Genomic DNA, 22,379 nt, shown 5'->3' with positions numbered 1-22,379 from the left:
GAGCGACAATCGAGACAAGAGAGAGGACATAGACGTTGAGACGTCCGTGTTCCTCTCAACTTACAGAAGTTAAATAGCAACATAAATAATGTTGTTCTCTAGGAAATCACTTAGGTGGCGCTTTATAGCGCTGGCTACGCTAAAACAAACTTCTGAAGGGACTTTATGTACTATAGGTCAATGCTTAAAACAGTCTACGACATAGTGTGCTAGTATTCGTCTAACAAAGTGGCAAGATATCTTACCCGACACTTTGTGCCTGGGAGAAAATAATTAAACTTCGTCTGTCCATCCTCGTAACATGTAAACGCACAACCAACTTGTTTACCGGAGGGACTCTGAAAGAAGAAAATTTATGATTTCCAATATTGGCTTTCCGAATCTCGTTTTCCATAGACATGTAATTGACGCGACGGCTTCTCCTAACACAGCAATATTATGAATGTATATTTCATTTCTTTTGTGCAAGCTTTTTGATTCAAGAATACAATTTTAGTTCATTATTCACGGATGCAGCAGAAATGCTCGGACATACAAGCTAGCATGTTTTGTCGCCAGAACGGTAAACGAGACGTGTGCGTGTGTGCGTGTGTGTGTGTGTGCGTGCGTGTGTGCGTGTGTGTTTGTGTGTGTGTGTGTGCGTGTGTGCGTGTGTGTGTGCGTGTGTGTGTGTGTGCGTGTGTGTGTGCGTGCGTATGTGCGTGTGTGTGTGTGTGTGTGCGCGTGCGTGCGTGCGTGCGTCTGTGTGTGTTTGTGTTTGTGTGTGTGTGTGTGAAAATTTCAACCACGAAATCTGAGTCCTTAAAAATTGTCGTAGCCTTTACACTCAAACCTTAAAAACGAAAAGAATAAATGTGCAGCTGCATGAAAATTATGCAATGTAATTCGTTGCAGAAATTCAATCTTAAAACTTATTGTGCGCTAACAAACAGGGACGCAGAATAGAAGAAACACAAGGACGAGCGCACAAAAAAATAACAAAAAATAAAACCAGTTGTTAGAAAAGCGCTCGTCCTTGTGTTTCTTCTATTCTTCGTCCCTGTTTGTTTGCGCACAATAAGTTTTAAGATTAATCTGTTCCAACTAGGCCGACTCGCAGTCTTGTTTCAGAAATTAAATTATGAAGATTTACGAGCCAGAACCACGATCTGATTACGAAGCACGCCGTAGTGGGGTACTCCGGATTCATTTTGACTACCTGCGGTTCTTTAACATGCATCTAAATCTAAGTACACAGGTGTTCGTTTCTTTTATTTCCACCCCATCAAAATGCGGCCGTGGTGGCCGGGATTTGATCCCGTGACCTCATGCTTAGCAGGCGCAACATCAAAGTCACTAAGCAAACACGGCGGGTTTTCGTCGTTCATTAAAGGTAGCCAAAGTGCATAAGGTAATTCGCTCACTTTTCGGAAGTGATTTCGGCTCGGTTTATCTTCGATAGAAATATCCTGAAGTTTTTGCAAACGTTTGACTGTATTCAATGACATGCCTTTTCTATACGTACTTTCATGCCGTTCATTATAATATCCATGCTTAGTACCCACATATACATATTATTTTGGGCACTCGAGTAAAAAAGCTTACGTAACTCAATACACAAGTTGCAGTTTCTTCCTCATCGCAAACCTAAATGCCGAACTTATATTGTAGCTAGTGGGGTAACTACCCGAGTAATCGAGCCATAAGGGAGCAGCCACCAAATTTCTGGAAAAAATGCAGACTTATAAGCGTTACAACTCTCGATAATCTTTATGAATGATACCTACTGTGAGTGGACGGGCTCTCTCAAACGAGGCCACTCCCGCTCGGATCGACAAAAGTAATGCCGAGCTACGCCTCTCATAATGTTAAGCGACAGGCTAAACCTACTTGGCTGCGTATGCGCAGCGCGACAACAGCACCATCTGAGCATGCGACGCAAGCATGCTGAAGTACTTCCTTCCCCTCCACAAATAACCCAGTGTAATACGCATCGGTATTGCGGTTCAGAAGATTAAGCGATATTACAAGTTTTGGTTACGTTCGGTTGCTTACAGGCAACGCAACAAGCAGTTTTGGCAAACGACTCCCTATGATTATTTCAATTAAAGATGCCATGTCAAATAAATTATTGCCCAAATGAAGGATCACTCGTAGTATCGTATGTCTTGATTTGTGCAGTTGTAAGAATTACAATTTCATGCTTTGATTGAAGCAGTTCCATTTTTCAAAGCATCACATTGCAATTATTGCAAAGCAGTTCTCTTTTCGTTGTTCTTTTTCTTATAAAAGAAGAGCAGTCGATTCGGTCTCCCTATCACATCACCTGTTCGATTTCAAGGGAACCGTTCGTTGCCAACGCTTCCTGCACATTCCTGGCCGTAGCTGCTGGGTGTTGCTGCTATCTTGCCGAATAGCTCAAACTGAAAAAAATTACAAATCGCATGTCTGATGGTTCGATGGTTCGATGAAATCTCATCTTCGCAGGATCACAGTCCGATGGTGCCATCATAGGGTAACAATCGCAGGTATATATGGTGCCAGCGCCAACTATGGATCTTTGAGGTCATCGCCACGTTTTTCACGCTGTGTAGCACGGGTGCGCGAGAGAACATGGGCGCGTGGTTGTTTCCTTTACGCCAAGGATGCAGGAATGAAAATGGGCAAGCTTACTAAATTTGTTTTACCACGTCACGAAAACTTCGCCTCGCATAGATTTAAAGACGTGCGTTTGAGCTGCAGAATTTTTTTTATCGCGTCTTTTCTACTTTCTGACAGCTATAACATTCCGAGACTTCGGACGACTCTCGAAGATTACTTGTATGTCGGAGGTCGGCGTGGGCTTTCGCCACCCACCACTTCGAAGAAACCAGGCCAAAGCGTGTCGTGAACAATATTTCCGCACGGGCACCGAAACGTAAATTTGGTCGTTTTAGCGGCAGTTGATAAGATCTACAAATGCTGTACTATGAATTTACTTAGCCAGACGGTTTTCTGCCAAACCGTTGGCTTCGCAGTCGAAGATATTAGTTTTATGGCAGAGGAAGCCGATTTTAAGTGTAAGAGAGGCGTTGAACATTGTAGAAAGATTTGCCCAGCAAGAGCTGTGCGAGATAGTCGTCTAAAGAAAGTGGAAGTGAAGGAAGAGTTGCAAAATTCTAGGTGATGAACCCACCACACGGTTAATCCAATACAAGCTTTGAACACTGAGTAAGGCTCTACCTGCACAAAAAATAGGTTGATAGTTCTTTTACGGAAATTGGTCGTAACATGAAACTGACACGTGTAATATAAGACGCAATGGCCGTTTGCTTGCACATTCACAAATAGCTTGTCCATTAATGTGCACAGTCTTTTATTAGTTGCACTTTCGCCCGAATCATAGCGATAGCAAGCATGCGGGCTTTGTCTGCGGTGGAACACGGTGGCTACCAAGCATGATAGGTATATATATCTGACGCGAGAGGGAGTGCACAGGATGTGAAATTGCTTCGTTAGAGTTGAAGCGGCAATACGCCTATATAGCAGAATTTTGTAGCCTCGTAGCACGAGTGTAAGCCGCGTCTGGTGACAGCTGCACGGACTGCATAAAACGGCAGAAAATGGGCTCACTTCGGGTGCGTATTTGCATGTTGTTGAGTTTTTAGGCAGCTCTTGCCGCCTCTGATGAGCTGTTTGCTTTAGAAGTGTTCATACTGCATATTTTCAGTGCGATGTACAAATGTTAATTGCCCAGGCAGCACGGTTACGTCGTTGGCTGCACCAACAACCAGCGAATGAGGGAGCTGCTCATGCAAAAGCCCTGTAATTGACGTTCACGGAGATAAAAGCTTGTGCTTGTGTGGAGTGCACTGGCTGTCCACAGGTTTCTGCAGCACCTAAGAAACGTTACATCATTACAGTGGCTTTAAACAGACAGGACTTCGTGACCGGAAATCTTGCTCGGGTTGGTATTCGTTTTTTGTCGTGAACTACGCGGTAGTATACGTCTTGCCTTCCCACGCTGCGGGCCTTCGATAACGGCATAACATTGCTGTTTACGAGGTTTCAACACCTTTACTGTGAGCCTGCTCGTTTTACTTTGCGGATAGAAAGCGCACGGAGATAAACCAGTACCCAGAACTGCATTTGTATGTGAAAGAAATGTAAGCAGTAAGCGCTCCAAGTTCACGTGTCGACTTCGTCGTTTGCGAAGAGACTGAATAAAGGAAAAATCAAACATCCACCCGTTCGTAGCAATTGCTACAAGGGAGACCCATACTTTCTTTGCATATCTTGGCTTCGTGTTGTCGACAAATTTGACCTCGCCCTGCCATCTGCTAGCCGCCTGGTTAGCTCAGATGGTAGAGCGGCTGCCCCGGAAAGGCGGTGGTCCCGGGTTTGAGTCCAGGACCAGGACGAATTTTTCTTCAACTATGAGGCTTTTCTTTCGAGGAACCCGTATGGGTTTCCCTTGTAGCAATTGCTACGAACGGGTGGATGTCTGATTTTCCCTTTATTCATTACTTCTCTCCCCCTTGCGGGTTTCCGCAGAACTACTACGTCAAACTTTTGCGAAGCGACTGTTCCGTTACGGCAAGCAGAGGAGACTGCACGAAACTTGATGGTTTCCGTGTCCCGGGTTTTTTATACACATCAATGAGCCGCATGGAAGTACTCGTGGCCGCGAAGAAAGCAGCATATGACTAGCGTGCACAGAAACAGGACTACGCACGCGTCAATACCTCACGCAATGTGTTATTGCGATGAGCGATTTTTCGCTACTTCAGCTGTTCTGAATCTATCTATCTATCTATCTATCTACTATCACCCATTGGCGTAGCCAGGGAGGGGGTCAAACGCCCCCCCCCCCGAAATTTTCTGACAGCAACCCCCTCCTTTCCCACGGAACAGAAAGTTTCAGGAGGTGGGCTCCGAAAGAGCGACATGGGTGAAAAGGAAAGCTTGAATGTGAAAGCACAGTGAAGGCTAGTGGCAACACCCTCTAGACTTGAAGGCCGAAGCGCTCCTGATGATCACGTGACGCGCGTCATCATCTGAAGGAGGCCACGGGAGGCCGGGAGGCTAGGGGCCAAGGGAGTGGTCGCTGACAAGTTTGGCAGGTTTTGCAGGAGGGAAGGCAAGTGAAAAGAGACTTGGCCTACCGAGAAAGACGCGTTCGCAGGATAGTCATCTGCGCCTGAGCCACATGGCGATCTTAAGCTCTAATTTCGAAATTAGCTAAATGCCAGGATAGTTCAAGACAGCGATTTTTTTTTTGCTAAATGAAAACTAGCAGTTGCAAATAAAACTTTCTTTTTATGAGTTCTGGTCACTACTTTGTCACGCGGATGAGTTTTGCGTGGCTTCGTCCACCGTACTTTTTTTGTCGCCATTTTCGGTTTTTCCTGTCATAACAGGGTACTGTATGCCCACGTGCTGCTCTTGTGCTTCACCTGTTGCGGGGTTTTGTGCGCTTGCGGTGACAATGAGTCCAGAAAACGGGTCGGTGCAGTCGCGGAATGCTTGGGAGGGTGTTATGCCAAACAAGTGTTGTGTGCGCCACTGCCGCAGAAACTACATGGCAGAGTGCAAAGCCCGCGTGTTCAGGTTCGTGCAAGGTGACTAACTGCGCAAGAAATGGATTCGCGCAATACCCCGACAGACGTTCTTCGCTACGCAGAACTCTAAGGTAAGTAATCTCCATATTCCTCAGTAATATGCCATCGTGGGAAGCAAGCGTCGTGGTTAACTGCTTACTTAATAATGTAAATACGCTAATTTCTTGGCGTGTGGAGCAGCCTTTTATTTTAGAAAATGGCATCGGTGCGATCATGTCTGGCATCATGTCTTCGTTCCGCGCCGGCTCCATTTGCATTTGAAGAACGGTGGTTAACTTGTGATTCTGTTTCGTCTAGGGATCACGACTATCCATTAAGTAACGTCCTGGCATTCTTCTTTCGTACGCCAAGTAGATGTGTACATTGAATCGCTCTAATGAACAAATATTGTAATTTATTTATTGTTAAGTTTCAAGTTATATTTTATATTGTATTTACTCTTATGCCAAAAATCAAGCTCTTGTGTGTGATAAGAAAATGTAAAAGAAAAGAGCTCTTTGTGGATACCACCGTTTCACAAATTTGCATTTATGGTGCATCACAGAGAGCAATTACTGATGAGAGGTGATATTCTCTTTTAGGTATCCGAGGCACATCTCTGCTCACATGATATCCTGAAGGAAACTTCATACCTGGATGATGCCTCAGGGAGAACAGTTACGGCTTCTTTTCCATATCCGCGTCTTCGTCAAGGCGCAGTTCCATCGAAATTCTTGGACTGTCCGACGTATTTGTCGACTGAGAACGCCAGAAAAGAGTGCCCAGAGGCCAAGTGGATCCGTCTGGACGCTTCAGCAAAACAGAAGGCTCTTGCAGAATCCATTGAGACATTTCGTCAAGAGAAAGACGCAGACCGAATTTTGAGAATTGAGGAATAGTTGTCTGCATATGACTAAAGAAATACTCATTCTAGCATACTGTTAAGGGCGTTGAGCGGATCATTCTTCTCCACATCGTTGAAGATGAGGCCCTATGAATTAAGTATTCTGTGACCATCAAACCGGGCTCGGCAATTACGTTCCACTTCATGAAGTGTTTGACAACAAAGCTTCGATCTTGCTTACTCGTTCCAACGACCGCAAAGAGCAAGAGGGAAGTAGAATTGCTCAGTAGGGTCCAAACATGGGACAGCAAACTGGGCTCAACTTCCGAGAAATCCGCAGAAAAAATCTTCCCAGCCATCGTTTTCCTGCTCGATAAGCTGAGCGAAACAGAAACAGTGGACAGAGCTCGTGGCATTCGATCCATTCGTCAGCAGCTGGAGTTGCTACGAGTGAACAGAATCCGGAGGCGCTTTTCAGCTGAATTTATGGTGTTCAGCTGCCTTTCATTCACAATTTCGCCCCACGCCTACAAGTACATGCGCAGCTACGGGAATGTCATCTTGCCACACCCCCTGACGATTACATATATATGCTCATCATATGGCATGAACCATCACCTAGAGCATGAGGATTCTACATTATTGAAGTACATGGCTACAAGCATTTCCGACCTACATTACTACCAACACACTGCCATACTGATGGTGGATGAAATCCACATTAAACCTTTCTTCGATTATGAAGGTGGTGGTGTATCTGGCGTTGCCCACAATTCAGCTGAAGCTGCTAACCATGTCATGATTTTAATGATGCAGAGCCTAACCTGTAAGTTCAAAGAAGTGGCTCACATAGTGCCCGCACGAGGCGCCAATGGTAACTTCTTGCACGGGTTACTGAAGCACATCATGTGTAGACTTGAGAAGATTGGTTTCAAACTAATATGTGTCGTAACCGAAAACAAAATTAACGTACAGGCAATGGAAAAGTTCAAGAACTCTGCATCTTGCCTAGGCCGTGATCACCCAACATTTCTTTACCCTGCATCCATGTTCAGCTGAGGGGCAACTGTTCTTCTTTATAGACGCTCTGCGTTTAGTAAAATGCATCCGGAGAAACTCGATTCAGCAGCGCAATGGCCAACACTGTTTTTCATTCCAAGAATTCGGCGAAGAAATGACACAAGAACAGCACACGCTCTCGGTGTCTTTCGACACCCTGAGGGATGACTACATTATTGAGCCCTGTCAGCTCCTTAGGCATGCCTATACATTGTCCAGAAAAGGCCTTTTTCCATCTGGTATTGAAAAGCAAAATGTAAAACTTGTTTTGCAAGTATTCAATGACATCCTGCCCCGGCCCTTGGAGCCATATCAGACAAGCATACTTTGAGTCATGATGAAGGGACCGCTAGTTTCACAGAGATAATTGTGAAATGGTGGGAAATTGTGAATGTGAAAACACCATGCAAATGCACTAGACAAAGGGACCTATTCCAAGAGCCAGTGTTTTCTATGGACGATCCAAAGATAATTTTTCATTCCAACCTCCTCAACTACCTGAATAAATGGAAAGAAAAAAACAAAGATTATGACACCCACAAGCTTACTAAAGAAACTCACCTTGCCCTTCATCAGACAACCTACTGCCTCATTGAACTTGCCAGGTAATGCCTAGATGAGCTGAAGTTGTCTTACGTACTGTTCGAAAAAATTCAACCGGATGGCTGTGGAGGATCGCTTTGGGAAGTACAGACAGCTTGCAGGAGCTCAGTATCATGCATCCATTTGGTAAGTGTACGCATGTAAAAACAAGCTTAGCCGTTGGTGGCCACAAAATCTGTAGACTGTGCCGACGAGGATCAGCAGTGGGATGGACTTCAAGAGGAAAAGGAGAGGTCGCGACCTAAGTGCAATGTGGTAGTCTCTGAGCAGACACGGACCAAAATCAAAGACCTCATTCCAGTTTTAATATATGTCGCAGTGTATGTCGTTTATGCTTAGCTCAAGTGTGACACAAATTTGTGGCACCATTGAAAACTTTAGCAACCAGTGTAAGGTATTTAATGGTATCGCGCAAGCTTTTCTGAGCTGTCGCTGAAAAGCAATGGCACTGGAGCCGGGGAAATTACATCACTTTGGCATTGTTAGTTGTAATAACGTTCTCTGATTTTTGCCTTAGAAGATATTAGGCACACAGCATAGAGAAAGAAATTCAACTAGAGCGGACACTCGGGGAAAGCTTGAAGCAAGAAATGCGCCAGTGTTATTACCATCCCTTAGCTGCCGCGAGCATCGGAAACAGAAATAATGTTAAATGAAGTTAACAGAATTGTTTTAGTTTTCGATATTCTTTCCCGCTAAAATTAAAATGCTTTACATATAAATGAATATGCACAATGCGGCTTGTTTTCCTTGTGTTACCTAGCGGCACGACAGTGACACACCGCCAGATGCATGCGTCATGCACCATACATGCCACAGAAGCGAGTGAGGCCGGCTGCGCATGTGTGCGCACGCCTATTGGGCCACTCGTCGGTCTTTTTTTTGGACGTAGCCTGGTTTCTTAGGCTCTAGGCGTATTCTTGCATTTTTTTCTGTACTTCGACACCCCACCACTGCGCTATTGGACAACGCCAAGGTGAGAAATAGTGTTCGACAGTCTGCGCGGAATATCAAGCAATTTAGGCTTACCGCTTGGCACCTTGCGTTGTGACGCAGTTAGGAAGAAACAACTTGGCCGTTGTGGCCAGTTAGTTTGGCGTGTACTGAATCACACTGGGGCATGTTTGCAACGCTTTCTTTGGGTTCTATATATATAACATTATTGTCACTTATTTCGGCCCTTTTTGAGCACGCTCGCCGTACCTGGCTTTGTCACGCAGTTAGCGAAAAAGCAGCTCGGTCGTGCACATGGTGCCGCCGTTAGTTTCGCACGTACTGAATCTTAGAGGACAAAGTATGTGACCCTTTTTTTATGGCCCTCTAACAACATATACCTGCTTCCGGTACTCACACTTATGAAAACGCGAGGAGCGATTGCCAAGATTGATAAGAAGGGAGTGCGTTGCTTGCACCGGTAAAACGCGCAAAAAATAACGCCGAGAATCCATAAAGCCAGGAAGTTGTAAATCGGAAATGACGTCTTCAGAAAGAGTAATAACAGGGTCTTCCCTCACGCATTCGTCTTGAGGTCGAGTAAGAGGCATTCTGAGAGCATCTAGCGTGGTCTAGTTGGGAGCATTTAGGTCGGTGCTGTGCACGTAGCGTACCATAGCGTCGGCTGAGGTCAAGCTGTGTCGAAAACTTGCAGTCGCCCATATATTTGTGCTCTTAAAATTCGGAAAATAATGTCCGGGTATGGAGAAATGCTCGGAAATCGGATGTTTTCTTCAGATTTTGTGGTAGTGTTTGGGATGTGCCGGGTGTTTTCTACCCCATGTATGTAAAAGCGCGTTGCTTTTGTTTGTAATGCCGCCCATACACCGCTCTCGCACGTTTCGCCTCTGCACACAATATTCCTACAAGGTCTAAACACCAAAATTACACATGCTCTTAATTTAATTTTTTCAGCTTGTGCCTCCCTGTGGAGCGTCTTACTGGAACTGCCGCTGCTCACCTGGTGCGACAACATTGCATGAATGCATAAGAAGCCCGAAGGAGCATTTCTGTAGAGCAAAATAAACATTTCCTCATTTACAAGGCTTCTTGCGTCTACTTTATGAAATTTCACATGGCGCAGATTCGATGGAGACTTGTAAAGATTATTCGCAGTCATTTTAACTAAATAATGAAACGATTCCGCATTGAAACCGCGCACGGTTGAGCAGTAGAAACAAAAACTTATGCCGCGCAGATCAGCGCAGCGAGCGTAACGCGTACCTGATACCGTTCAAAACACGCGCGCCCGAAACGAGTGCGGTTCAAGTTTTAACACCGGCCGCTTGGTGCGCTACAGTCAATTCGGCCTCTGGGATTTATGGGATTTTCTGCTCTTGTTTAATGTCTTTCTCGACGCAAGCGCTGCAAGTAAAATTCTTCATGACTTCTTTGCCTGCTGCACTTACCGAACGTTCTGAGGAAGCATTCAGTCAAAACCATAAAACATAGTTTCATCGACTTCGACATTTCAGTAATACAGCATCTATCCTATCATACCGAAGCATCTATATGGGGCACCATATGGTTCCATATAGACCACCATCAATATGGCCCACCACCTGATGTTGAGTCGACGTCGAGGGCGACAACGACGGCGAAAATTCGCTTGGAGTTGAGGATAGCAACAGGGGCTTGTTGGTACGGCATCTCTTATTTTGTTGTAGCGCAAGCTAGTTAAGGACAAGAGAAAGACATATCTGACAAACACAGCGCTATGTGTGTCCAATTTGCCTTTCTGTTGTCCTTGTTTACCTTGCGCTACAAGGAAATATGTCGCTTGGAGTGTTCATATAACTGATATCCCAATAATAATTGCATCGCATAAAGTGTTTCATCGGATTTGAGCATGACCGCATTTCGCCCACCGCATTCGTCCTAAAATTGCTAACTAATCATTGGCGCCGCCTTGCTGTGCAAGTACTATACAAACCGAAACATGTAAATTAAATTTTTTTTTTCAAATTATCTCTCTACGGCTCACATTCACGTCCCTTTCCATTATTATTTCTGGCACGTCAGTTAAACAAAGCAAATCTCCCCATCATTGTTAGGCTTCGTTGTAAATTCGCATACTTATGACCAGCAAAAAAATATCGAGGCCTTCAGTTCCCTTCGCTCTTCTCCCACAGTGGCACGTCGTACTCCGCAAGGCGCACAGCAAGGACAGAAACAGTGACACGCTGCGAGAGAGCTCACTATCATAGGAGAGCAAGAACTTGGAAAACAGAATAACCGTAGAAGATTCCAACTTATTTGAGATTAGTACCGACCAAACTTCAGTTATCTCTGCTGTGAATAAAGTTTGCTCGATATATGAGTGGTTTTCATGCGACAGCGGTTTGTAGATAATAATCAGATGTATAGCAATAGCCGAGACTTGGTTGCGTTTTTTCCACAGAAATTATTATTTTAATATATTCTTGGACAGCTAAAAAACAATTTTTAATGCTAACACTTCATTATATTATTGCTTCAGGGCACAGTCATCCAGGCAATGTCAAAACAAAAAGTGACAGTCACTCAGGTATTCTTAATTGGTTTCAATGCGAAAGTATAAGGACTTCTTTAAGTTATCCCCTTGCATGAAAACTATACGTTAAGCCACCTTAATCCCCTTCCATGCACCTTAATCTAATTTTGAGAGTGGGCGAGGCCGATTTCTTGGATGTAGGCCGCGACGTCGGATAGACACCGCGGCCTGACCCCAACCCGCCGTGACCCAACAGACGCCGTGACCCAAGAGCCACGGCATCTATCCGACGCCGCGGCTGTTGGCCGTGGCATACCGCAAGGCAAGCCGCAGCAGGTCCAGCGCCGGGAACGTGACGTCCTCACTTAGTCACGTGGGTTTTGGTACCATCGCATGCTAACGCCGGACGGACGCCGGGTTTTTCGCTTCATGGGCTGCATCAGGATTTCGCCATAATAATTCTCTAGTTATCTCACGGGAACATGCACACGAATTCTTCTCATCACAGTCACAACACTAAATGATTCCTAGATTCTTACCTGGCGATGCTTGAGCTTGCTTTCACACCCTTTCGGAATTTCGGTATATTGACATTTTTCGCCTTTGCATGTGCCTCGCTTGTAGTCTATTTCTCCATTATATCCACGGTCTAGAACCTGTAATTAGTAAATCATCTATGAAAATATTTCCCTTCAAACAAAAAGTATCAACGAATGCTAGATTTCTTTTAATAATGCAATAATTTACTGTGCGAGGAGATTTATGTTAAAATGTGACCGAGTTCGAGGAAGTGAACTATGGTTAAAAGACAAATTACACCTTTTTATCAAGCATTTTAGCGTTTGGCGAGCATTTCAATGACGAACCGGCAATATATAGTGGCTCAATATAGAAAGATGAGAGCGTTGCCTACGTGCATAGTTTCCTTCCAAGGTTGTTAAAGAAGATGTTCGTAGATCACCACTGCAAAAAAGGGGGCCAAATTCCCAAATAATTTCGTTCGTAAGAGATTTACGCCATTGGCCTGCCACCTTCAATAATTGAATACCTGCTCAGCATAAGGATTGGCTGGCACTTCTCCTTTCGAAGAGTTTCAGAGTGCGATGTTTTCTAATGGTGCACCTCTGATTGTTTTGCTTATCTGTGCATTGCAAAAAAACTATAAGCGCACCATCCCTTCATCACGAGGTCAAGCTATGTTTCACAGCGAAGGTGTAAGCCTCTAGTTGGTCAGAATTTTTCGTGGGCTCGTGCCCAGCCAACAACAGTACAGCCACTTAGCGGTCGTGGCCACTCAGACAGACCTCAAACGGCAGCCTGGAGAAGGGCCAGTCTTTCAGTTTCCACGTGAGAGAATTATGCCTTCTCCTGTACTCGAATTACAAACCGAAGTTGTCATGTATGCAGCTTGTGTGTAAGTCGTACTTTATGAATTTTCGGACGCAATTTACTTTGCAAACTTCAATTACTTATATAAGGCACTTACACTTAGCGTAGGGCCTAGTGGAACAAGGATGTACACTGCGCTTTCGCACACGTGCACACTCGCGTGACGTACGTGGGCGCACACTGTATCTGTCCTTGATGAGTGGCCGCCATGGCCATTGTATCTATCACGCGGCATGTGCTGCGACTGCAATCTACATTATGGCAAACATTCTCCAAAAACAGTCCCGCCAGCTAGCGGCTGCGGCCACTCAGACTTCAGATGGCAGCTGACAAGTACAAGCAATTACAAGTACAAGTACAAGAAATTTCCCCTATGTTGTCCTTGGTGTCAATGTTTGTTCGCTTCTCATGATAAGAATAAAAAAATGGGCCCCTCGATTAACCCCCTTTCTTCTCGTTTGTCAGCTGCGAGTGGTACTTGTCTAACGTCACTTGTTCTAGCCTAACGTTTGCTGTAGCTTTGCAGTAAATCCCCTTTCACAGAGTAGAAAGGAGGCGCATTTTTAGAGCCCAGCTCAGGCGCCCGTTACTGCGTTGAGCGTTAGCGCGCCTCATCATCCGTCGGCGTCGCTTGTAACCGAGAGAACGAGCGCAGAGAATGATGAGAGAGCGAACGCCGAGCTCAGCGGGAGAGCGCGAGGAGAAAGGTGGAGGAGGAGAGTATGGCAAAAGGGTAAGGGGGAAAGCGGAGAGCCGCACGAGACATGCTCAACGGCGGCAACCAGGCATACGGCGAGCGCTACGGAAACAAAGCGCTGTCGTGGGCTTCAGAGCAACTGCGCCGCCGCCGCTAAAACATGCACTCCGTGCCATCCGCGCGTCCCGTGTTCACGTCTTCTTTCTTAGAAATAGGCAACGCAACCGGTGAAAACGCTTCGTCTACTGCTGCTGCTAAAAAAAAGTGTCCAAGCAGAGGCTTAACGCCGCCACCGAGCCACCGCCGCCACCACTGTCATTCAGAATCAAATTATTTCCCACCAGTATATCGCGAATTCAATACGCCCAAACAGCTGCGCTCAAAATTCCCAAGTTCAGTTGCGACACCTCGGCGCCTACGGAGGGTTTCCGCTTTTTCTCCATTCGCCACTAGAGGAGTTGTTTGTTCGTTACACATTGTAAAACAGCACGCCAGTCTATCAAGCATGGCAAGAATTATCGCAACAAAAATATACCGAACCTTCTGCGCTAACCATTATTTGCAGGACAGACTACACTTGCACAGTCTGTATAGCCCAAAATTCAAGATGGTAAAAAGAAAAATTGACTTTTCAGGTTAAAGGAAAAAAATTCAAGGTCATTCCACCCTGCAAAGGTGGATGACCACTTTGCTGAGCTGTAAAAATGGTGGTAAGAAAACTTGAGGTAAAGACTTGATTGCATCACTCACTGTCACTTAGTAATAGCGGTCGCAATGGTTTGTCGTCGCTACTATGTACATTGATCGGCATACTCGAAACTGCTGACACATTCTTTGATAATGTCAAAACGATGCACCTACGCCAGTGGGTGGTCGGTTGGGCCGGATCGGTGTGCCATCGCAAGTGAAACGTCTCCAACATGAAACGTGTAAACCACCTTCTTCTGGATCACGACACATCTGTATCGAAATCACCGACAACGACCAGAGCTGTAGTGTCATCGCAACTAACTCCCACAAAGGGCGTGGCCATGAAGCTTTCGACAATGCATTTCGACATCGAATGTACATTTGCGTCTCTTCGCCGCATTCTCTGATGCGCGACACGCGTCGTCCCGTCTGACCTGCCGCTTACGGTCGGCCTCTCGGGCACCGCGATCTTCGGTGGTTGCCGCACGCCGCCGTCGCACTCTGCTCTAAGCTCGCGCCATTGCGCTTCTAAGCGAGCTGCTCTTCGGGAATCTCAACCACGCTTGACCTCCGCATCACAACTTATACTCAACAATGCCCAACTAGGTTTCACCGAGACATGCCGTTATCTATGTTGTATGCCTAATTCCAAAGAATGCGAGCACAGTTCGCTTCACTTTGCTGAGTGCTTGTAGCCTCTGTCTTACGGAGGTATGAGCTGTTGAATTCATTTCTTGCTTACGAGGTTATTAGTGCATACGTGGGCATGAACCATTATTTACGCGGGTATTATCCATTGATGATGATAGTTTCTGTGGGTGGACATGAAAATTTCATGGTACTCTAGCCATATACACCTCCCCTCTAAGAAATAGGTAACATGATAATACATCGTTCAATGATGACCACTTGCCACTGAGTTTAGCATAAAATAATTATGAAAAGACTTACCGGCAATTTTATGCTATTTTTCGGAAGATAGCACAGAATACTGGGATGAAAACAGCATTTATGCTGCGTTCATTTATTTCCGAAACACTTCAAGAAGCCAAGTACAGGATACTAATTCACAGGAGACGAATGAATATTTCTTGAAAAACAACACAAATAAGCACTTTTTCCAACGTATGTAGATGCGCTGTGGTATTATAGATGAGTATTTTCGAATACAGTACCCCGCAAAGCAAAAGAAAAGAATAATAATACACATATCTCCATTTCATCTACCACGCATTACTATAATATATAGGCGCTTAATTTTTCGGACCTCATCACTAGGTTTGGGACACACAATTTCCACAAAAAATAAGCCATTTCGTATGGAACATTAAGACCTGCGTAAAAATCCATATAACCTACATGTATCCAAGTTTCTGCTATCTTGACAACAGATAGCATTGTTCAGCAATGCGAACTATGATATGGGAATTTGGATGTATACTTACGTAACAAGGAGTCCCTGTCTGCAAGTTCCAGATGTGTGAGAGGCGTAGAAATCAAAGGAATCCGGAAACAAAGTAGAATAGTTTATAAATGGTGTATATCAGCAAGGCAATACCGTATAAAAGCGCTAATATTCATGAATAGTATATGAGCACAAACATATTCAATGCTTAGCGTAGGTTTGTTTACGAAAACGCATTGAAATGTATAATATAAACTAGAAGACGACTTTGTCCATCGTAGAAAGATCGATGTAAATTTCCTGGCATTGAATTTAGTGGATAAATTAAACATAACCAACAGCTTTACCGCAGTGATTATACAGGATGTCCCACGTAACCTGACACAAGAATTTAAAAATGAAAGGCGCGTCAGAAGCGAATTGAACCGATCGCATACTATTCGCAATAGCCTACACTAACTGAGACAATTTTCCCCTTAACTCACGAACTAAATAAGTTTAATTAACCAACTTTTCGATTATTGGCTGAGGACTCCAATTACGCTACACATATTTGTAGAGCACCTTCAGGAAATACCGATCGAGTTGTTTTTTTCGATACGTCTCCTGTAGTCCTTTTTTCCGGGTTGCAAAGAAAGCCCGTGAAATATGAAAAAGGCCACGTGATGAAGCGTTTGCGCAGTGGTATTTTTCTGCTCTCAAGAGTGCGTGGGTGAACAAAGTCGGCTGCGTCGTGACTAGCATCGAGAAGGTGGTAGCGCGTTCTTGATCTCCTCGGCAGCGTTCGGCCCGCAGCATGCATTTTTGCCGTCATATGACGGGAGCCGACCTTGTTCACCGAACGCACGCTTCAGAGCAGCACGATATCACGGCGCAAACGCTCCGTCACGTGGATTTTTATGCGAAGCATATTACTAGAGCTCAACCCAGCTACTCAGGCGCAGCGGTGTCGCCTTCAATACCACGTGACACCGTGACGTCACGACAGAGGAGAAACGGGGCTCCAACTCGCGCCGTCGCAAGCAGCTGCGCTTGATCAACTCTGCTAGACATTCACGAGGTGAGATGCCTCCTGGAGACAGAGCTGCTCGTTGGAATGAGAAGCGAAGGTTGCGGCGTGCTACAGAGACTGTTTCTAGGTGGCTTTGCTACGGCGCAGCGACTACGCGCCCCGCATCGGACGCGGTGAGCGTCGAGCAACGCAGCGTTCGGCGCGACAACGAAATATGCGCCTGAGCAAGCGCCGCACGCCTGAGCCGACGCCGACGACACCGGCTTTTCTGCGAAACGAGCTCCTTAACGCTGTCGCGTTAAAATAAAGGCCAGTATGCTTCGCATCCTGGGCTTAACCTTAGCTAAGCCACAGCCATTTTTTTTTTTAAGCGGAAGCTTTACTGGCCGCGAACTTGCGATTTCGCCGTGGCGGTGCTCGGAGGAGGCGTATGACGTAAAGGGACATTAATATGACGTTAGAACGCGCGCCTCGCGGCGGATATTTCTCTCTCTCTCTTGCACCCTAGTCACTACTGCGCATGCGCCACTAGTAGCAGCGCGCCACAGTTTCGCCGTTGCGCAATGCCGCGCCTTTTTGCCGCCGTCGTTTGGTATGGCGTCACACGCGTTCCTCGTCGTTGCGCTCGCCTCCGCTTGCTTCGCCAGCTGCGCCCCATGCCTGATAACATGTCGGAGGATTGAAATGGAGAGCTCGCGTGCGCCGCAACCACAGTTGAGGTGGCAGTATGGACGGCGACAATTCTGATAAGCAGGAGGAGGCCTGGAATCTACATCGGAACGAGATGAAGAGGAAACGAATCGCCCAGGACCCAGACGAACAGCGCGCCGAACGACTGACTAAACGCCGCAACATAGCTAGACAACAAGACTAACCTGGGCTTCCAATCAAGATTAACCAAGGCTAACCATGCTATGCTTTAGCTTTCGCTACGTATATCCTGGCATTTTTTTAATGTTTCGCGGGCTTTCTCTGCAGCCCGGAAAAAAGGACTACGTGAGCCGTATCGTACAAGAAACAACTCGATAGGTGATTTGTGGAGGTGCTCTACAAATCTGCTGTTTCACTTGGGGACCTCAGCCAATAATTAAATAGTTGGGTAATTAAACCTAATTAATGAGTTATGGGGAAAACAGAAAATTGTCTGAGGTTCTATAGGCCATTGCGAATAGTATGCGTTCGGTTCAATTCTCTTCCGACGCACCTTTCATATTTAAATTGTTGGCTCAAGTTACGTGGGAGACCCTGTATACGCAGGAAAGAAGTCGCGGCGTTAACGCGAGCGTTTCAGCACCCAGTACTGATTTTCTAATACCATTGCACGGAGTGTCACTTTTTTTATTATCTGCTTCCATAAGGTTTTGTAGCATTGAATATTAAGGCGCTCAACGTCCGCGACCTCTTCTGTATTGAGTTCAACATGCATAATCAGATTTTCCCTGAACGCAATCTGCCCTAGCTATAGGCACTTTTGAACGCGTGCTTGAGATACCGGGTACTCTGTCGGCAATGTTTAATAAAAACTATTACTGATTATATCCGGCAAGTTGAAGCAGCAAGAAAACCAGATCACATCAATAAACACTATGAAGTTCCATTATCGAATCGATACGCTTTGCGAAATGTTACCCACACGGCGTGAAGCACTTCACAATATATGACCACAAAAAGAATTCACCATGCATTTAGTGCATTAGTCCATTTATCATGCATTGCACGATAAATGTACTACGTGAAGTTTAGTATCACGTGTTGCTGATATACTTGGTTCAAACTTATAGGTGTATTAATCACATCCTATGGACTGTACAAAACTAGGCAAAGAGGGCAAACGCTAACCTGTGCTAACAAAGTGTTTCTCCTGAACCTGTCTGGTTTTGTCCCGTCTAAAGTGTGCGCTTACTAAACTTGCAAATATACAGGGCGTCCCAGCTAACTTGGACCAAGATTTTGTAAAAAACCTATGCGTTCTTCAGAACAGAAATTGCGTGCATGTTGTTAGCGTTTATCTAAACTCACAGCACCAGTTTTTGCTTGTCTTTTCTTGAGTAATTAGCTGAGATAATTAACTTTTTAAATATAGCTTTAGACGTTCATACGTCAATGGTAAAGTTGGGGAGCTTTACAAATATTGCCCAACACAGGTACTGCCAATGAATTAGCGTGGCCGTTTTCATTCTAGAAAAACGAAAGCCTACGGAGTTTAGAAAATACCACGTGACAGCGCGCTCTGTTCGTCCGAATGCGCCACGATTACAGCGCTCTCATCAGTGAGTTGTAAAAACATCGCCAGCGCCGCGCCTTCTCTTCACTTACGAGAAAGGGCTTCAACCTTTGCTTGGCTCTGACATTCCCAGCGTTTCGTAAGCGACCGCTCGCGCTTGTCGCCGAAGAATGCGCCGTCATCAGCCGTTTATTCCGATATGACGAGAAGAGCAATTTTTGTTCAGCGTTCAAGTCGGTGCGGAATAGAAAAATACACACAAAACATGCATCATACATCTGGAACCTGTGCGAGGGAGAGCATCATTTGTTACAACGCCGCTTCTCTTCCAAGCTATGCCAGCAGCTAGATGCATGTGAGATCGACTTTCTATTACTGTCGTGCCACGCAACCGTTTTCGAAGAATTTGTTTGGAGTACCTAAAGCATGCCGCACTCAAGCGAGCAGAAGGCGAACATGGTCTTAGCCTTGGGAGCGGCACACGCGACAAGAGGAAAGCTGTCAAGGTACACCGAAATCGGCAATGTCGGGGAAGACCTTGCGTGAACACAATTATGAGGAGTTACTTGACGCTGCAAAAAACAGGTAGCTTCAAGACGACGCGGCACAGAAGGGGCCGTTCAGAAATATGTACCAACTAAGCCCAAATGAAGTTTTACAGAAAGGGGTTCATCACTGAAGAGGCTGAAGCATACATTTTGGCTTCCATGACTGCAAACCCTCATTCCAGCGTGCTTGAATTGAGTGGTGAGGTCGGCATTTCAAGGTCTTCAGTGTCAAGAGTACTTAGCAAGGCTGAAATGCATCCGTGTCACCTCCAACTGCATGAAAAGCTGCAAGAGGCTTTCAATGGCGGCTTGATTTCTCAAATTGGATCCTTGTGACCAGTAACGAAATACCGGATTTTGTTGACAAAATGCTCAGGACAGATGACGCAACCTTCTCAGGAAGTTCTCAAGTCAACATCCATAATACGCATTACTGGAGCGATGCGAACCCGCATTGGGTGGCACAGACCAGACACCAGTACCAATGGTCATTCAGTATCTTTGGCGGAAGAATAATTGGCCCCATAATTTTTGACAACATGCTGACTGCTCAGCGGTACATGACCAACTTCTTGGAAGGCCCAGTCGAAAATTTTCACTGTGATCTTCCTCTTACGTTTTTAAAGCAAACATGGTATCAGCACGGCGGTGCACCAGCTCACAGCAGCAGCCTTGCCCGAGCCTGGCTTGACGAAGCCTTCAAACGCCAGTGGGATGGGTGGCATGGACCAGTGGCATGGCCTGCGAGGTCACTTGACTTAAAACCTCTTGACTTCTTCTTGTGGGGACATGTGAAAGACCAAGTGAAAGACCAAACCTACAACTACACCAGAAGGGCTAAAGGCAGCGATTGCTGAGGCCTGCAGTGAGATACCATCTTGCGTCATCAAAAAAGCTACATTGGACGTATTGAAAAGGTGCCAATACTGCATTATTACAGAGGGCGACTTGTTTGAACACACTCTTTAGACAGACATCACAGCGAATAAATTGCTACAACCGTTATCCATGAAAAGAGCCATCTGTGCGAAAATTATGTACGACGTGGAAAAGGCACGTAAGTAATATGAAATTACAAATTATCTGCCGACAAGGAATGGACAGGAAGCTATAAAGCAACTTTCCGTGTCAGTTTACAATTATTCCATTTGTGACAACCAGCGTAATTCACACGACGTTATCAAGCTTGTTATAATGCGTGTTTGCTTGTTGGGGTCTTGCTCCCAAATTGAAATCATGAGCTTGCCATTTTTCCTCCGCATGCATTTGCTGTTTGTGCGTTTCCTGTAGAACTTCCGTTTTCACCTTCTTTTGTCACGCGTAAGGTGCCGGCTTGTTAAACCTGCAGTTCACTGAAGGAAAACCAACTAGAAACAACCCATTATAATAAAATAAGTTCTTCGTGCCAGTGTGACGAGCTGAGCGAAGTCGGAATTCGTTCCATTGTGAATTTCATCTGGATCAGGGAGGTTCAAAAGTAGACTATCAAGGACGACTCTACCATGCTTTGTAACCGCAAGGTGCCGGCTCCTTCGCATTGGTGCTCGGCCAAAGGTTGGGGGCACGCTATCGCTAGGTATATTATTGTTACTGACCGATCCGTACATGAATGAACACGATGCTTGGCAGAGCGATGAAGACGACGATGAAGACGCTTGAACGTGGGTCGGATTAGACATCTTCTCTTGTCCTACCTTGTCGACCTCCGGCATCTCGGCATCCACCTTTCGGTATAGCGGTAACACGTCTTTCTCTGTACGAGGAGTAAGATTCTGTAGGCGTCCATGCATGTGACGCGAGCTTCTTTCTCGCAGCGATCTTACAGCCAACGGGCTTCCCAACCAAGTCTGGTAGTTTTTCTTTGCAGGTTTCCCAGCTGCCGATATAAGCTCCGTGGTTATCGAATCATACTTTCGCAGTGCCTTTGAGGAAGAATACAGTATTTCCCAACATCAGGGAAGGGTCCCATCGCTTGTTAGCACTCGCGAGTTCGTTCTCCGCGAGCCAGTCTTCAACGTCTGCTTCACCGGAAGCGCATAACATGCCATGATACCGGAGTTAAACAAGCACGACCGTTGAAGTGGCAAGCGCTGATGTAGGTGCCGTATCTTCCGCCATTGAAGAGAGACGTCCGGTACGATGGCCGTTATGGCGTTCCGGTGCGAGGCGTAACATACCATGAACTACCAGCAAGGTTTGACGGGGGCGAGTTCCAGGCGCAGGATATATTTACAGAATATTTAGAAAGAAAGGTAGGGCAAGATAACATGTCCGATCCTCGTACCTTGCACGGACCTTCAGCCTTTTAATGTGGGGGAATTTTGCACCATTCGACGCTATTATAAATGAGTGGCAGGCTAAAAGCCGGCGCATTGTTGACGCGTATGCCCGACTTCCCAACACGGCAGCAACGTCCTCTTGCGAAGACCCACTGCAACTGCGGCTGTTACTAGGTCTCCCGCGAAATGAGGAAACAGTGCTGTGCCGCTAACGTTTGGGCATCGCATTCACCAATGCATATGCATTTTTTTATTGGAATGGCTGATAGCGCCGAGTGCAATGCCTGTGGTGTCGAGGAAACCATAGAACACCTATTGTGCTACTGCCCTTCTTTTGAAAATTAAAGGCAAGACCTCTGCACAGCTCTCAATGAGCTAGATGGAAAGCCGTTCACCTTTAACAAGATCTTGGGACCATGGCCTCGCATATCGCAGCTACAAAAGGCCACAAAAGCGCTGCTGCGATATTTGAAAGCTACCGGATTGAGTCAGCGTCTGTGAGCCGGACTGAGTGACCGACTGATATCCTCAGCGGACTTTCTCTTCTTTTAATCTTTCCGTCCCTCTTTCCCTTTCCCCAGTGTAGGGTAGCCAACCAGGCTCAG

General features: G+C 45.8%; 1 protein-coding gene and 1 long non-coding RNA gene across 2 annotated transcripts in view; one reads left to right on the top strand and one right to left on the bottom strand.

Annotated features, from left to right (window-relative positions):
• The window catches only part of LOC139057925 (uncharacterized), a 55,718-nt gene that overhangs the window by 6,916 nt on the left and 26,423 nt on the right, over window positions 1-22,379 (bottom strand). The window contains exons 4-6 of the mRNA XM_070536729.1: window positions 15,752-15,769; window positions 12,070-12,186; window positions 246-338 (exon numbers count right to left, since the gene is read on the bottom strand). Of these exons, the coding sequence (XP_070392830.1) occupies window positions 246-338; window positions 12,070-12,186; window positions 15,752-15,769 (228 nt within the window). The remainder of the gene's footprint in view (window positions 1-245; window positions 339-12,069; window positions 12,187-15,751; window positions 15,770-22,379) is intronic.
• Window positions 3,537-6,961, top strand: LOC139057923 (uncharacterized). Its single transcript, XR_011513097.1, has 4 exons — window positions 3,537-3,596; window positions 3,716-3,925; window positions 5,533-5,650; window positions 6,161-6,961. It is a non-coding gene; the product is annotated as an uncharacterized lncRNA (long non-coding RNA).

Source organism: Dermacentor albipictus, chromosome 3, assembly GCF_038994185.2.
Source record: "Dermacentor albipictus isolate Rhodes 1998 colony chromosome 3, USDA_Dalb.pri_finalv2, whole genome shotgun sequence".
NCBI lineage: Eukaryota > Metazoa > Arthropoda > Arachnida > Ixodida > Ixodidae > Dermacentor > Dermacentor albipictus.
Note: the sequence above shows the minus strand (reverse complement) of the source record. Positions and strands in the feature narration are given on the sequence as shown.